Source organism: Podarcis cretensis, assembly GCF_951804945.1.
Source record: "Podarcis cretensis genome assembly, chromosome: 11".
In the NCBI taxonomy this organism is placed as follows: domain Eukaryota; kingdom Metazoa; phylum Chordata; class Lepidosauria; order Squamata; family Lacertidae; genus Podarcis; species Podarcis cretensis.
The window spans coordinates 39,277,651-39,294,822 of NC_137180.1; the positions used below are offsets into that span (position 1 = coordinate 39,277,651).

At 39.6% G+C, this 17,172-nt stretch overlaps 1 protein-coding gene across 6 annotated transcripts in view; it reads right to left on the bottom strand.

Moving 5' to 3' along the window:
* MAST4 (microtubule associated serine/threonine kinase family member 4) overlaps positions 1 to 17,172 on the bottom strand; it is a gene marked incomplete at its 5' end in the record, with an annotated part of 204,094 nt that overhangs the window by 163,619 nt on the left and 23,303 nt on the right. For 5 of the 6 annotated variants that reach the window (XM_079995269.1, XM_079995268.1, XM_079995266.1 and 2 more), the window contains 2 exons: positions 6,956 to 7,077; positions 13,086 to 13,239. In XM_079995269.1, the coding sequence (XP_079851395.1) occupies positions 6,956 to 7,077; positions 13,086 to 13,239 (276 nt within the window). Of the gene's footprint in view, positions 1 to 6,955; positions 7,078 to 13,085; positions 13,240 to 17,172 lie in introns of those variants that run through there. The other variant, XM_079995264.1, reaches the window with a different exon arrangement.

The window sequence follows — 17,172 nt, forward strand, 5'->3', positions numbered from 1 at the left end:
CAATCAGGCATATTCTCCTCTGGTATATTCCATTCCTGCACCAATCCAGTTTTCCCATTCTCCCCAACAGTTAGTATTCCGTCGCTACTGAGCTTGTTTTTTGGGACCTCCTTTTACAGTCCGCCCCCCCCCCTACAGATTTTTATTTATTTCTGCAAACTACAGAACTCCTCAAGCCTGATGATACCTCACTCTTGTGTATGGATAGTGAAAAACAACTGGAAACCATGCTTGAATATCAGATATAGGAATGTTGATGAACTGAGAGACATTCTTTCTAAGCTTTTTCTAGGTTTTTTCAGGTAACAAAGTTGATGTAGTGTTTAAGCCTCTGCTGTAATATATTAAAACATGGGAAAGCTTATTTACTGTGGAGTGTCTTACCACTAACACCATGTCCATTGTTTTATTTATCCATTCTTCCGGATTCCTTCAGATGGGGAAGTTACAGATAGCTACTTTTAATTAATGCTTTTTAACTAGTGCTTGAGACTAGAGATACAAAAAGGGCAGTGGGCATTTTCCCTAGAGGTTATGTTTCTTCTGTGATCCAGTATTGCTTTACATTTCTTATACCACATTTTAATATGGTTGTTTAATCCTTCCAATAGTTCTTTGTCTTCTTCACCTTCAAGTGGCAGAAAGCAAAGAAAATCCCCCCAAAATTCTTTAATTTATTACTTGCCTTTATTGCTTGCTCGCCTGCCAGGCAGGAGCATGACCCCGAAGGTTGCTTTTGGGAAGAATATACTATTTTTAGATAGTTTGAAGATGTATGCTTTTAAAGCCCTCTTGAGGTCATGGGGACTCTAGATATTAACAGACAAGAAAAGCAACAGTCTTTCCCCAAGATTGTGCCACAACTGGGTTTGCTCTTGCATTACTCCTTGTGAAATAAAATATAAAAAACTGAGTCAGAAAGCTTTTACCAGACCAAATCAGCATGAACTTTAACCAGAAGAGCTAACCTTCTAATGAAATTTTGCATCTGACTCCAGTATTCAGGGACTTTGCAAAGTCTGTGCCCTTCCTTGCTAGGAGGGATAGAACAGGATATGCTTCGAGGGAAGGGCACACATTTGCACCTATTTATTTATAAAATTTACACCCTTCCCTTCTGCTTTATATGAAACACATGAATAAGCATACATAAGCTCACAGTGACTCTGAGAACAGCAGGTATACATTCAGTTATTTTGCCTGCCACATCCCAAGAACACAAAGCTGTCACAAAATAGAATATGAAAAAAGGCCAGAGCAATTAACTTTAAAGCCTGATACAGGTCAGTTTTTAACTCTGGCCATACATAAGTGACGGACACAACAGATTCTGCCAGCGATCAGAGGAAAAAGAGCTATCAGGGAGGTTGCACCCCTCCCTCCCATGAAAACCTTTATGGCAAGCAGAAGACCAGATCCCAGCCATCAGCAAAGATGCAGCTAACGTGTTTCTTCTCTTTTTTTTCATTTATTTATTAAATTTCTATACTGCCCTTCAATTCAAGGATCACAGGGCAGTTTACAATATAAAATCACAAAAAACATACCATTGTAACAAACAAACACGACAACACGCACAGTTTTAAAAGCCTAGGAGAAGAGGAATGTTTTTGCCTGGCACCTAAAGATTATATAATGAAGGTGCCAGGCGAGCCTCCCTGGAGAGAGCATTCAACAAAAATGGCCTGTTCTCGTGTAGCCACCCTCTGGACCTCTTGTGGAGGAGGCACACAAAGAAGCTGCCTCAAGATGATGAACCCAGAGTCTGGGACAGTTCATGTGGGGATAACTTGTCAGGGAATTGCCATCAGTGCCGGAGGGAGAGAGAAAAAGCCAGAGGGATTCCAGAGAGCGTCCAGGGATTGGGAAAAGCAGCCCATCTTCTGGGGAAGAGAATCAGCGTAGCACCAGTGGAGAAGGGGGGCAGATGGGGGAAGAAGCGAGGCGATCCCATGACTCCTTGCCTGGGACCAGCGGGGAGAGTAGGGGTCCTCCGTTGCCCACGCCCTCCTTGCGCAGAAGGCTTTCGCGCAGAGAGAGTAGGAGGAGACTAGGCGTCAAAGAGCTTCTTTGCTGGAAGTTTAAGAAACACCCACTGACGGATTCTGCCAGCGATTGAGTCAGCCACGGGTGAGTGGCTGTCCGGACAGAAAAGGTTCACTCAGGCAACCCAGCCAGGTGTTTGCACCCAGCTGGGGAGATAAGCACCGGCTTACACACGAGCAACCCCTAGAACCATTACATAGTTGTATCTCAATTCTCTGCATTTCCTTATTTTCTCAATAAGTTACCTAGACTGCTTCCACTCTAGGCATTTAACTTGGGCATAGCCATGATTTGTTCATTCTTTTTAATGCTCTTTTGTAGGCTCAGAAAATCTTATTTTAGGGAGAAGAGTGGAGAAGCAGAGTGATCTCTTTGGGGTATGGATCGAAAAATGTGCAACTGAGGCACCTAGCAGGAAGAGCATTCCATGAAGTATCTCCATTGCTTGCCTGTGAATTTCCTGCTGCCTGTCTACTTCATGACCTCTCCCTTGTCCTGAGCCTTTTCTGTCTTGTGCAAAGAAGTGGAGTTGTCCTGCTTGCTACCTGGGAGATCAGCTTCCAGCCAACTCTCCTCAGTGTTCAGCTGGTGCCTGACATCCCATTAGTCAGCCACATTAGACAGTGGCTTTAAAGCTTTTACCTGGCTTGCCATATCCTCTGCTTCTCTAGTCCTGGGGAAGATGAAGGGGGTGATCTAGAAGTCATCCAGTAACCTAGGAAGCTGGCATAGTGACCTCCAGTACTCGAGCAGAGGTATCTGGAGCCATTTGTTCTTCATGGTGATTAGAGGGGCCTGCTCCCATTCCTCCTCCTCTGAGGAGTCCTTAGGTTTGAGATCTGGACACAAATCCCTTCCTTGTCCACACAGATATATCCCAAGAGCAGAATGAGTTAACTTTAAAAAAAAAATTAAAAAGGCTAATTCCATGGAATTATTTTGTAAAACTTAGAACTCCCCATCAGGAAACACCCTCAGATAATAGAAAGATAATTTAATAAAGTAGTCTCTCAGCACGTCTATGAGATTGTCACAGAAGGCAGCATCTAAGCAGTCACAGACCATGTTGTTCACAGAACAAATCAGTTTGTGTGTGTGTGTGTGTGTGTGTGTGTGTGTGAGAGAGAGAGAGAGAGAGAGAGAGAGACCAGTTGTAATAAGTATTTTAATTCTACTGAATATATAAGGTAAAGGGACCCCTGATTAGGTCCAGTCGCAGATGACTCTGGGGTTGCAGTGCTCATCTCGCTTTATTGGCCGAGGGAGCCGGTGTACAGCTTTCGGGTCATGTGGCCAGCATGACTAAGCCGCTTCTAGCGAACCAGAGCAGCACACGGAAACGCTGTTTACCTTCCCGTCGGAGCAGTACCTATTTATCTACTTGCACTTTGACGTGCTTTCAAACTGCTAGGTGGGACCGAGCAACAGGAGCTCACCCCATCATGGGGATTCGAACCGCCGACCTTCTGATCGGCAGTCCTATGCTCTGTGATTTAACCCACAGCACTGTTACTATAAAGAAGCAATGCAGAAGAAAGAAGCAGCAGCTGGTTTAGCTGCTGGAGGCTGGAAAGCCAGACAGGATGTTTGTGACTGTTACCATGGCAATAAAGGGGCAGTCCATTCTCCGTATTGAGCACAGGATGTGAGCTCAGTGTGAGACTTATGACCTGTACAGGATGTACAAGGGTGGAGTTATGATTCTCTCTGTTGTTTGTGAAGAGTGCAGACATGTTTATCTGTATGGCTGCTAAAGACAGGAATAAAAGCATGTAGATACATTTCTGTCTGAGTCTAATTCCCCTCCCTGGGGAGCAGGGAGGAGGGAGAAGCAGTGGTGTGTTTTTCTCACAGTCTGAGAAGAATCGCCGATACAGACCTCGCATGTTTCCTGCCGGGAGTCGCAGGGGGTGGTCAAAGGAATTCAGCCGGTGCCTGAAGAGGTAGGCACATTCCTCTGACCGAGGCAGAATTCCAACACGTCCCCTTGCTGAATATACAGACCATGTCAATTACCAGGGGTAGCACATCCCATTTTGCTGCTTGAGGCAAAAGAGGAATGTGCCACCTGCCCCATTGACACCCCACAAGCCGCAGCAGGCACAGCAAGCCTCTTATCTGTATTGTGTGGAGGTGTCCACAAAGTACCAGCAGCAGTGCCAGTTTCTGGCAAGATCTCACTGAAAATTGGTGCTGCTGGCGGCAGCACTTCTACACTAGCAGTGGGACTTTTGTTGCTTGAGGCAGCTGCCTCACTCTGCCTCATGGGTGGGCCAGCCCTCTCAATTACAGTGTTGCTCAGTTAACAGGAAGCTCTTTGACCCACTTCAATACTCTTAAACAGCCCATTTTAACAGAACAGTGATTTCAACATTATTGCTAAAAAACAAGCCAGCACTATATTTGACATTTCCAATTAATGCTTCTGAAGGCGCACTTGTTTATTCTTGCATTATGTACATAAGGTATTTTATAACCTCTCAGGTAGGTAACTGAACCATTTTATTTCAGGAAGTAAAGCATAAAATAGTATTGAAGTACTCCTGAAATACATACAAATACCAAGTTATAATCTAATTAACATAATTATATCTGAAACCATTTTTACAAAAGGCATATGACAATTTAGTAGGAGTTATCATTTTCAATTAAGTGTTTGCTATTTGTTCTCTCCTAAACAAATACAGTAAACTCCCCAGGAAGAAAGGCCATTCCTTTCCATACAGTTATTTTCAGCTGTGGAAATAACAGAGTACAGAGGAATTCTTCTACAAAGCAAGAGAGGAATATTTCAGAAATGAATGTTTTCCTCTTTTCCAACAGCAAAGATGTAATAAGGTCAAATAAGCAGCATTTATTTAGACAAATGCTGACTGAGTGAAGCAAAACAGCACATCACTGGTCAAGTATCAGCATTAAAATGTAATGCAGAAAAATTGAAGGGTATGTAAACCATCATTACATGAAAAGCCATTCTTTAATAGAACAACCACAATTCTATGTTTCAAGAGAAGTCACATCTAAAAATTGAAATTAGAATCTATGGTACTTCTTTATAAGTGTGTAGACTTTAGAAACTCATTATAAACTACCTCAGACTCTGTACCATGAAAATGGACAAAAATATTGTTATATGTTTCATTTCCATACCTTTCATACTGAAACACTCTGTACATGTGTGAAGGGTCTAGAATTTGAGTGGAGAAAGAAATATTATGTTCATGTCTTTTTGAGGTTTTCCTGTAGTCACTGTGGGAATAGAGTGCTAGACTAGAAAGGTCTTTGGTGTGGTCCAACCTGGCTGTTTTATTTTCTTATTTGCTACTTGACTGAACACTCCAGGTTACAATGTTTTGCTTCAGATACTACTTGATGCTGTAGTTCTAAGTGTATGAAGTTTTTTAATGTGATGTTTTACACATAAAGCTCACTATCCCCATGTTTTCTCATACAAACCGTAATTACATACGCTGAAATATTTTCAATCCTACATTTATAGTGCACATTCCAGAACTCAACAAAACAGTTCTATCTTTCAGCAAAGTCGGCATTTCCTAGCCTGCCTACCTTCCTTATATTAGTATTAGTATTATTATTATGACTAGCTCTGTCAGCTTGTCCATTACAGGCAATTCTGTACATTTCATCAGCCATTCCCACTCTGTTGGGGCCTGCTGGCATTTCCATTTTCTTGTCCATACAATTTTGGCAATACTGACAAGTGATTTTAGATTTATAGTTACAATATCCCCATCTACACAGGGCTAGGTCTCAATATATGCTCTATTATATCTGAGATCTTTTGAGTTATTTGCCACCAATAATTTGTGACAATTGGGCATTCCCATCACATCATGTAATAAATGGACATTTCCCACAAAACATTCCCAACATTCAGAGCCATTAACTGGGTGGATTTCATTTAACCTTGCAGGTGTTAGATACCACCTCAGTAATAATTTATATTGTGCATCCCCAACTGACAGACTTGATGAGATTTTATCTACCTGTCTCCAAATCTGATTGCATTGAGGAACTATTCCATCTCCATGCTTTCATAACTAAATATATCTATCAGTTTAAATATATATTTTGAAATAAGCACAAGTACTTAGTACTTTCTTATTATCTATAATGAAGTGTCAGGCCCAAGCTTCTTCTTTGGTTTTGGAGTGGTGGGGTGAAAAAATTAACACTAAGATTAAAATAGTCTTCAGGGCCACACCAAGACTGAATACTTTTGAGGACAGCCTTACCATTCCATTGACCTGCAAGATGACTTTCAAAAACATATCCCCCTCCCCCTATAAAGTAGTGGTGGCGCAAAAGTTGACTCTATTGCTAACATTCCTCTAACTTACGAGATTTAGTACCAGCTGCAACCTGAAGCTCCATCACCCAATTTAAAAAGTCCTACACAGTATACCAAACTATGTTTTCCTCATTATCATGATGAGCTTCAAATACACACACCAATATACACATTGCTTTAGTAAGCTACTTGCATGCACATAATGGAACAAAATAATAGAATGTCTTTTTTAAAAACAACAACACCCCAGTATTTTAAACTAGTGTATTATTAAAAAAAGTGACTGCTTCTTTTTCTTAAATAGACTACTTAAATGGAAAAACTATACTAAAATGTGCTCCCAGCTGAGGTTTTATAGGAAAGCAAGTAAGGCAATTCAAAATTACAGCTCCCCTAGTAAACACAATTCAGATAAACTGTACATGTTTAGTACTATTATATACAGTAACCGACAACAGTTATGTGAAAGGCCCTGAATTACTGTATCATTTGAAAACAATTTTGGATTATTTGACTGTAGTGCAAATAAACTCCTTGCCGCAATGTTACATAAACATTAGTTTCTTGAATAAACAAATATTTGAAAATATAACTCACCAAGCTAGCTGTCAGAGAAGGTGCTGACTGCCCAAGAGCTTGACTGCGCATTCGGACAAGATTGGAAGTTTCTCCAGTTTGCCATGACTGTTGTGTAACAGCATTTGGCAGCAAGTACCTACCTGTCGAAAGTTTAGGTGGAAAAAAGTTGTCAGTACACAGCCTCTTGCACAGTAAATGGTCTGCAATATCAGTCCATGCAACTCACTGTAAATGGACAAATTTGGTCTGACTTAGCAAGATTTAAACCTCAAATGCTCCTTATAAGCTTCTGAAACAGATATTCAGCTAGCCTTAGATATATGCACATACTCCAAGTAATAAATCTTACTGTGCAAATACAAATATAAACACAAACTTATCCCATTCTGAGTATTAAGAAACTGATGAACAAAAGAAATGAGAGACTTGTGAATAGGAGGATTTTTTGGTTTATTTATGATTTGACCCACTGTTCCTAATGCCTTCTTTTTTTTAACTTGCACTAAGAATTAATTTTGATCCCTTTGGTGTTCTTTCTCTCTACTTACCCCCTTTCTCCTGTTTCCTGCCTTTTTAGGAAAAAAGACTTGCTTTACTCATTTGGGACCTATCTAGTACATTTCTTACCCAGGGTAGATATACACACAGAAAAAAACCCCACAATAAATAAGTCAGAAATTAAATCGTTATAACAAAAGGGGGGGTGGGGCGATGTAAAAATTGCTTTTGCTCTCTGGTGCCATCTAATGTTGCATGTTTATAACAAATTCAAAACATGTTTTTTTGACTAATGTAGCTGAGTCCCCAGACTCTGGCACAAGGAACCTTCATCAAGAAGCTGTTTCCAGGAGAAGTGCTGTGAGAGGAGAAAGACTCAATATTGACCATGGGGGGGGGGGTTCTACCTACTTTACTTCATCTTCTAGCCCTTGGAGCCTTCAAAAGTAAACACTGTTGGGTCTACATACAAAAGGGGTGGGTTGTTATTCTGTTTTATTCTATTGTAAATCACTTAATAATAATAATAATATTTTTTTATTTATACCCCGCCCTCCCCAGCCAAGGCCGGGCTCAGAGCGGCTTACAAGCAATAATAAAAACAAGATGAATGATTACAACTTAAAAACAAAAATAAAATACAACATTAAAATAATGGAACATTAAAATATTAAAATGTAGCCTCATCGCAGGAGGAGAAGGAAAAGAAAAAAGAGATCTATTATTATTAAAAGGTGTTTCTTTATTAATGTATTTATGGTAACACCATCAGATTTGGACTACCTTGGGATGTGAATGTATTGAATATTGCTAACTGATCTGCTGGTAAGTTTTATGCTCACTTTGATATTTTTAAAGTGGATTGTTAATTTCTGCAGTCATGTTATAACTTTAATAAGTATTATATCTGTGTATTATTGTTGTAGATTTATTTTCTGTGAACCACCAACTATTCGTGGAGAATGCATTATATAAGTAAACTGATTGACTTAAAGAAAGATATAAAGCAGCTGATTTTAAGTAAACAATTAAGAAGATTGCCTGGTGCATATATATGCCTATTTGTTTATGAACACATATGTGATATTAGGGCAATTGGCTAGAAGACAGTCTGTAAGAAAAAATGTACATTCTAGGTAAATCACCACATTTTCAAAAATAACATTAAAACTGAACTGTTCTTGGCTGCTGAATACATGCTTGCTGCTGAATCCTAATGGGAATTATCCCCCTTTCTTTCCAGAGACATGGAAATGGCTTTTAAAACAACTATTATCACAATAGCACAGAATCTAGACACTATCTAACCAGAACTAAAGACTTAAGGCCCATTAATTTCATTACTGATTTATTATTTTTATTATTTTTTAAAAAGAGTAAAAGCTTAAGGCTACAATCCTATGCACCATTACCTGGATTAAGTCCTACTGACCTCTGAGTAGACATGCCTAGGATTGCACAGTAATTCTCCCATTGATATGAGTCTTAGAAGTACTTAACTTTGACTGTATCATGCTATGTATTTAAGCTCAGTAATGCAGGAAGTAAATGTTAAGATAATCTGCATCAAACAATGATTTCTTCAAATGACTGTATTTAACTTGAAGGGTAGGAGCAGTAAGAGGATAAATCCCTTCTCAATCTGATCACCAGAGACCCTAGCAACTAAGACTCTAAGACATCACTTTTATTAGTACAAACTGTTGTAGCGCCAGCAGGGTGAAAAAAGAAATATGTAAATGTTAGTGTTTGTTTTTACAATAATGTATGCAGAATTAATGCAACCATCCCCATTAGACTTAATAGAAAAATAAAACAATTGATTAATTTTAAAACCATTGTTATGAAACCCTTCATTATTGTTATCTTGGTTCCTTGTAGTTACATCAAGAAACTTTATTTAAATCCAGTTTGGGAGGAATACCAGCAGGCATTTAAAAAGCATGTTGCTGTTTAATTCATGCATCATTTGCTGCTTACAACTTAAGGAAATTAGCATCTGTCAAGTGTATTACTTAGCTGCATATGGTTAAAATTAACGGACAATGCTTCTTTCCCTGCCAGATTTAAAAGAGAGATAAACATTTTCCCCCAATCTGTCCATTAAAGCTGATATAATTCAATCAAAGCTAGAAGTACAGACGACTTAATTGTGTTGTCCTTGGCCACTGCATTGTACAGAACCCCCATTAACAAAATTCAGCACTTTCATGCCCCTTCCTCCACACAGTAATAAAACCTATCTAGCTCATATTATTGAGGTGCTAAAATATCCTCAATAGTTTGGAATAATTGCCCAGTTAACATTTACAATTAGTGTTATTTTAATTCTTTGCTCTTTCAGAATGACTACTGCTATTTCACTATGATCTGTAATAAAGGAAGAAATGAGTTTCAGCTGAACCTTAAGCCACAATTAATGTCATAAACGTCCATCAATGAAAACTCTTCAGAAATGGCTTAGAGAGTGGCAGAAGCATGCTACTTTGGACAAAGAGGCCTGTTTCTTAAACAAAAGTTTCTCAAGTTTCATGCATTTATTCTTCCAGGTTACAGCACATGTAGTGAAACTGCCTTAAATTACATCCAGGCTGGGGAATCTTTGGCCCCCAGATGTTGCTGTACTAGAACTTCCATCAGGCCCAGCAAGCACAGACAATGGCTAGGAAGAAGGGAGCTGTAGTTCAGCAACATCTAGAGAACCACAGGTTCCCCACCTCTGAGTTACACAAACACCAAAGCAATTTTCACAAATTTCAATTAAAACAAGAAGTACTGGGGAAAATAACACACTGCCCCAACAGCACAAGAACACAGGAATAGTTTTTCTGCGGCATCACTCCAAGGATCTATCTTGTCCAGGATCCTGCTGTCAACACACACTACCCAGTCAAGAAGCCTACAAGCAGGGCATGAACACAACAGGCATTGAATGTTTGTTCTCAGTACATGAGATTCAGCGTCTGCCTCTGAACCCGGCTGTTACATTATTCTGCTATTTGTTCAATTCTTCTTTAGAGTCATCAAATAACATCTTGTGGCAGCAAACATCATAATTTAAATATGTGTTGTGTAAAAAGCTACTTTCATTTATCCATCCTAAACCTAATGTTAAAGTTAATTCCAGTGCTATCTAGGGATCAGCTGGAGGTCAGGGAGTGGTATTCCCCATCACTCTCTCTATACCACTCAGTTTTGTATTTTCATGGTTTGTTCGTGGCTAGACAAACCACAAACCCGGATTCAGACACGACACTAAACCAAACCATGGCTTAACTCAGGATAGTACAGGATGAAGGGAGACGCGAAGCAGCCACAATTTTGCTCCATGCATTCATATAAACGTTCACTCACACTTAGCCATGGTTTGGCTTAGCATTACATACAAACTGAGCCACTGACTTAAACGGCATAGAATTAGTTAGACTGCATTTTATTGCCTGAAATAACTGCCTGAAATTGCTACACAGCATAGTAACCAAATTAAAGGCATTTCACCTTTATTTTTATTTATTATATATAAATAAGGTAAAGTCAATTTCAGCATTGTAAAACATCTTAGCATGATGAACAAAAACATTTAAGCTACTACAATGCAATACTGCTCTGTAATAAGTAATAGAAAGGAAATAAAGTCACACATTTTAGTTAACTTTGAACCTAGTTAGACACAGCACTCTTCACCTCCAGCCCATTTAGAAAGCCATTATTTTCTATCTTGAATTCCACTTTCAGCATAGCCTACTAAGCCTGTGGAGCATTCTCAATTCTGACAATTTAAGCCCGAGCCCAAGTGATTGTATAAAGCCCTTTGAAGTTACTTCAGCTCATGAAACCCATTCACTGCAGCAAAGGAGCTTTGCAGTTAACCAGTTTTCCTGCTCCATGACAGGAATAAATCATGCAGCTTTGTTTTCTGCATTTAATATTTTAATAAAGGGAAATCAAGAGCCTTGACTCAGTTCGGCAGTGAATTACAACCAATTAGTTTGAACATATAAATTGCTGTTGATATATTTAATTTAAATAGAGAATTTGTTATTAAAATATATGGTGGTAATTCAGAAACTAACAGCAAAATGGCTACCCACGCTGTACATTAAAAATTGTCGACAGTCTCCTAATACACTTAAATTTAGAATTCATGAATAATTTTATGAAGTGACATGATTGACAAGCTTCTCTCTTGAGATCTATAGCAGCTTCCAGAAAGGCAAGTAGCTAAGAATGTGAAAGTGGCAGGGAGAATCTAGTGAAAAAGTATACAGCTAATTTGACTTCAGAATTCTTCCTTCTCAACAGACTTGTTGGAAAATGGACAAGTCTCCAACTGACAAAGTTGAGGGGAAATAACTAAAGGTGGAGTACTGAAGGATCAAGTTGTCTGTTTGTGGTAACTGATAATTTCCACTGTAAAGAATTTGCAGAAATGAACATGTTATCCATGGGAAACTAGAGTTTTACTCTAACAACAACAAAAAGTCTTTATAACACACAAAAATTGCATTATACGCATCACTCTCCAAATAGATAGCTGTCACTTCTGCTGGGCATGTTGACATTTTCTGCAGGACATTTTAAGATTCCACTGATTGGTTTCTGAGTGGCACAACACAGCTCACTCTCAGCATGTATTTTCTATAGGTATCTGACACTGGAAATGGAGTTCTGATTCCTGAGACACACCCAACCCCAGGAGCCACAGCAGTACATTCTTAGTGTAATTAAAGGTCCATTGAGTAACTTCTACTTTATGTAAGTAAAAAAAAGAGCAACCCAAAAGCTACCATGGTAGTAAATTAGCCTTGCATGTAAGGCCACAAAAGTTACTAACATGCCTTTTTCTTATTTTTACTAGCCTGCTGAAGCTGGGGGGAAAAAGACAGGGCTTCATCATTTTGCAAGAGCCAGCTGCAGTTCTATTCTAGGTACAAATGATGAACAAAGTGTTCTGCCATTCTTCTACCAGCCTGCTCACTTGCCTGCATAAAATTCCTTCTCACCTATGACTAAGAAGCTAGTGTATATATATCAGCGACAGGGGCCAAATGTGCCCTTCTGCACCGTCTACCTGGCCCTTGGGACTCTTGCCACATCACCCCCGCCCCACTGGCCCTGCTCTGCACTTTCCTTGAGTAATTCTGCTTGGCTGGGGTGTGTCATTGATTTTTTATAATGATTCCCTGCTTGCTTGGATGGGGAGTGGGTAGAGAGTTGTGTGTAGAAACTAACCTTCTGTTCAAAGGCAAAATTTACATTTGTTGCTCTTCTCACTTTTGTCTCCAGTCCCACCCACCACTGGCATATGGTCTCAGGAAGTTACCCAGAAAGGAATGCAGGCCTCACTAAATAATGGGCTGCAATAACCAGTACAATGGATTTTGGTGGGGAGCAGGAGTAATTGCTAATCTTACTTTACAGAGACAGTATTGTAGAGATTCATTAAAATGACTCATGGAGATATCTGTCTCTGTTATCCTCTCTAAGTCATCTGTCTATAATCAGTACACAACACTCTGAGCTTGACTGGTGTCTGTTCATATAAATTTTTAAGATCAGGCATGTTTTCTATAGCAGAGCTTTATTTTTTTACTAAGTATGTATGGGAATATATCCATCCTTGGCTATATGGACATGCCATTTTCCTTACCAGTCAGAGCTCCTCCAAGACTTCCTCTTCTAAACGGTCTCCCATCTTCACTGAGTTGCCTTTTAAATTTCAGTGGCTTGCTGGGGCCAGAAGAAACTTCAGGGTTGCTGGATTTCCGAAATGGCATAGATGGAGGTGACAATATACTATCAAGCTGTAAAAAAAAAAAAAAAAAAAGGAGAGATGCTGGAGTTAAAATCCATTCTCAACTGGAAATACAGGCAACCCCCATTTACATGGGGATTATGTTCATGGCTTCCACACATGTTGGTGGAGCATGTGTAAGCTCACTCCGGCCACTTCCGGATTGTGGCGATGTGCACATGCACTATTGTGCATGCACTGAGGAAGCATAAAATGGTCGTTGTAAAAGATACCATTTGTATGTGTAAAAAAAAGAACGCTTGCTAGCTTCAGAGAACACCATATTGCCGTAAGCTATTTAAACAAGGAGAGAGATGGAATGCTAGCAAACCTTCATCTGCCCACAGGCGATATGTTCCCCATATGCACACACACACTTACAAATGAAACTGAAAGCAATTTGAAGGAGGACTATCTGGTCATTGTTCACATCTCATTTTTGCACTTGGAAAGGGCAAGATAAAATACAATTAAATATAGTAAGTTTAGGTAAAGGTAAAGGGACCGCTGACTATTAGGTCCAGTCGTGGCCGACTCTGGGGTTGCAGTGCTCATCTCGCTTTACTGGCCGAGGGAGCCGGCGTACAGCTTCGGGGTCATGTGACCAGCATGACTAAGCCGCTTCTGGCAAACCAGAGCAGTGCACGGAAACACTGTTTACCTTCCCACCGGAGCGGTACGTATTGATCTACTTGCACTTTGATGTGCTTTTGAACTGCTAGGTTGGCAGGAGCAGGGACCGAGCAACAGGAGCTCACCCCGTCGCGAGGATTCGAACCGCCGACCTTCTGATCGGCAAATCCTAGGCTCTGTGGTTTAACCCACAGGACCACCCGCATCCCAATGGTAAGTTTACATCATATCAAAAACCTACAAAGCCTATTTGAATTGAGATGACAAAATAAATGGCTGTGTAATGTGGAGAGATGCAACTCTCACACCACTTTCAATTATTTAAAAAAATACTGTCTGTCAGCTTTTGTTTGAGCTACCCCTGTCATGAATCTGGGTGCCAATACATTGGCAGCTTTATGTTTTCCAAATATTTCTCATAATTATTTGCCAATGCTAATCAAAAACTGTTCTGAATATACAATTAGTACAGTACTGTTGTTATTTCAGGATGAAAGCATAGAGTGGCTATACTTAAGCCTTGTTCATGGAATTTTAACTGGTAGCTATATATGCAGAAAAGTTCAAAATGCAGGTGACCATGCAATAAAGTCTCATTGGTTCTTTGCTGCAGTAGGCTTCTCTACATGGGAATTGGAACTTTGAATGGGAGAGAGAGAGAAGAGCCGATAGAGGGAGAGATGTAACAATTATTATTCATAAAGGATAGAAACAATACCAAGGCGGGTTTGCAAGCAAGTACTTGTCTGCTAGCCTCAGGCAGAGTAAAAAAAGATTCCTAAAAGGTGGTGTCTGCTGCCTTAGAGCACCCAATTTGCAACAAATATCTAATATGAGAATGTAGATATTTTATTTTTATTTTTTTAAGCTAAAATCCATTGAACATTCTCAGTATAAGCCTACTTTTTCTCAGTGAAGTATTTTTCCACCAGAAGTCTCCTGGTTTGTTTTATAAAGTAAAAGGTGATCACACCAAATTGCAACTAGTCAGGCTACATGACCTTATCTTTTGTGTAACATTTCTTGTCCCTGGACCAAGTCATTGCCAAGTGTGACGTTGCCTGGAATGTTAGCAATTAACGTTCAGAGTACAATCCTGTGCACACTTACCCATCAAACTTAACAAAGCTTGCAACGTAAACACATATAGGGCCATATGTTATCTGACTATATGTTGTTTCCTTCACTAAGAGGGAGAAAATGGTATGGTTTTCATACAACTCTTTAAGCTTTACTATTGTTGCACGCCACCCCAATCTCCAAGTGGTGCAAGATTCCAGGGGTTCCAAGCACATACCCAGAGTTTCTGTTTCCTTTTGGAATGAGGTACAGTAGAGACTGTTGTGTCTTTGTAATATATGGTCTATTTACACATATATACAACCTGAGCCTCAGTATTTAACACCCCAAGAGGTCTTTGCCACAACATTAGAGTCAGAGAGAAATCAAACATTGCTTCCTCTCTCCAGCTTGCTGCTTTTCTTCTACCTTCTGAGTTGGGCTTGACTGCCTATAGAGCTATCAGATAGAATGCTACCAATAGGTTTTACATATATTTGGGGCCTATTGCTCCAGCCTAAAATATTAACCACATTACTTGTGGATACAGAAAGCTCACCCAATTAAGCTCAACAAAATGGAACTTTCAATTCTACCTGAAAAAGGTACACACAGGGATTTCCTCTGTGTATTCTGTAGTACAGTTGTACGTTGGTTTACAAACTTAATCCATTCTGGAAGTCCGTTCTTAAACCGAAACCATTCTTAAACCAAGGCGTGCTTTTCCTCATTAGTTAATGAGAGCTCCCGCCATCGGTGCCCTTCCACCGTTCCGCTTCCGTTCTTAGACCAAGGTAAAGTTCGCAAACCATGACACTACTTCTGGTTTTGCGGAGTTCGTAAACCGAATTGTTCATAAACAGGACTGTTCTTAAACCAAGGTACCACTGTATTTATAAATCTCATGACATAAACTTTTGCAATATATGCATAACCACCTATAGATGAAATTAGAATGAACTGGTCTCCATCCAGCAAAGTATAAAAACGTGTTTTCATGATGTACAGACAAACATATTAAGAATATTAAGCTGGGAGGAATAACATCATGAAAACACACCACTGAATTTTCATATTCTGTTTTAAGCTCCATTTTAACTATATTGCAGCAAGAGATGGAAAAGCCACCAGATGGCACTACATAATTAACAAAATAGAAACAATTCTGTGTGTCTCAAAACTTACTGTATCTTAAACTAACACCAAGTGTATTTAACAGACACACAAAATAAAGACTACACCCTCAGGGAGAAGAATTTGCATTGGCTATTTTGAATATTTGTAATAAAACAAAAATCTATTTAATTTTCCTCTTATACCATCCATTTCTCCATGAAATCAGTTTGTTTCCATCAACACAGCAGCACTATTTTTCTAGAAAAAAAGGGTGCCGGAACTCATCTTGTTCTCTTATAGTAACAGATTTGCCTGAAGAGAGTCTTTAAACCTCTTTTGCTGACCTCTTTTGCGCTTTCCATTTTTAAGTTCGGAATAGAGTACAGTGGTACCTCTAGTTACAAACTTTATTTGTTCTGGAGGTCTGTTCTTAACCTGGAACTGTTCTTAACTAGAGGCGTGCTTTCGCTAATAGGGCCTCTTGCTGCCACTGCACCGCCCGCACACGATTTCCATTCTCATCCTGGGGCAAAGTTCTCAACTCAAGGTAACTCTTCCAGGTTAGTGGAGTTTGTAACCTGAAGCGTTTGTAACTCGAGGTACTGCTTTGGAAGACAATAATCAGGCATCAGAACCACATGACCAGTCCAACGAAGTTGATGTTGAAGAATCATTGCTTCAACACTGGTGATCTTTGCTTCTTCCAGTACAACGGCGTAAGTTTGCCTGTCTTCCCGAGTGATGTGTAAAAATTTTCAGAGACACCGTTGATGGAATCTTTCAAGGAGTTGGAGATGAAGTTTATACGCGGTCCATGTTTCACAATCATATAGTAAGGTTGGTAGTACAATAGCTTTGTAAACAAGCATTTTGGTTTCCCTGCGAATGTCTCAGACCTCAAATACTCTGCACTTCAATCAGAAGAAAGCTGCACTCGTAGAGCTCAGGCAATGCTGGATTTTGGCATCAATGTCAGCCCTTGTGGAAAGATATTTGTGGTGCTGCAGAGAGGTTGTTTTGTGCTTGTTGGTGTACCACTTTGGTTTTTTGGATTTTGGGTGATAGGCCAAACTTTTTGTAAGCTTCTGCAAAAATATTTAGGATGGTTTGAAGGTCATCCTCTGAGTGTGTACAC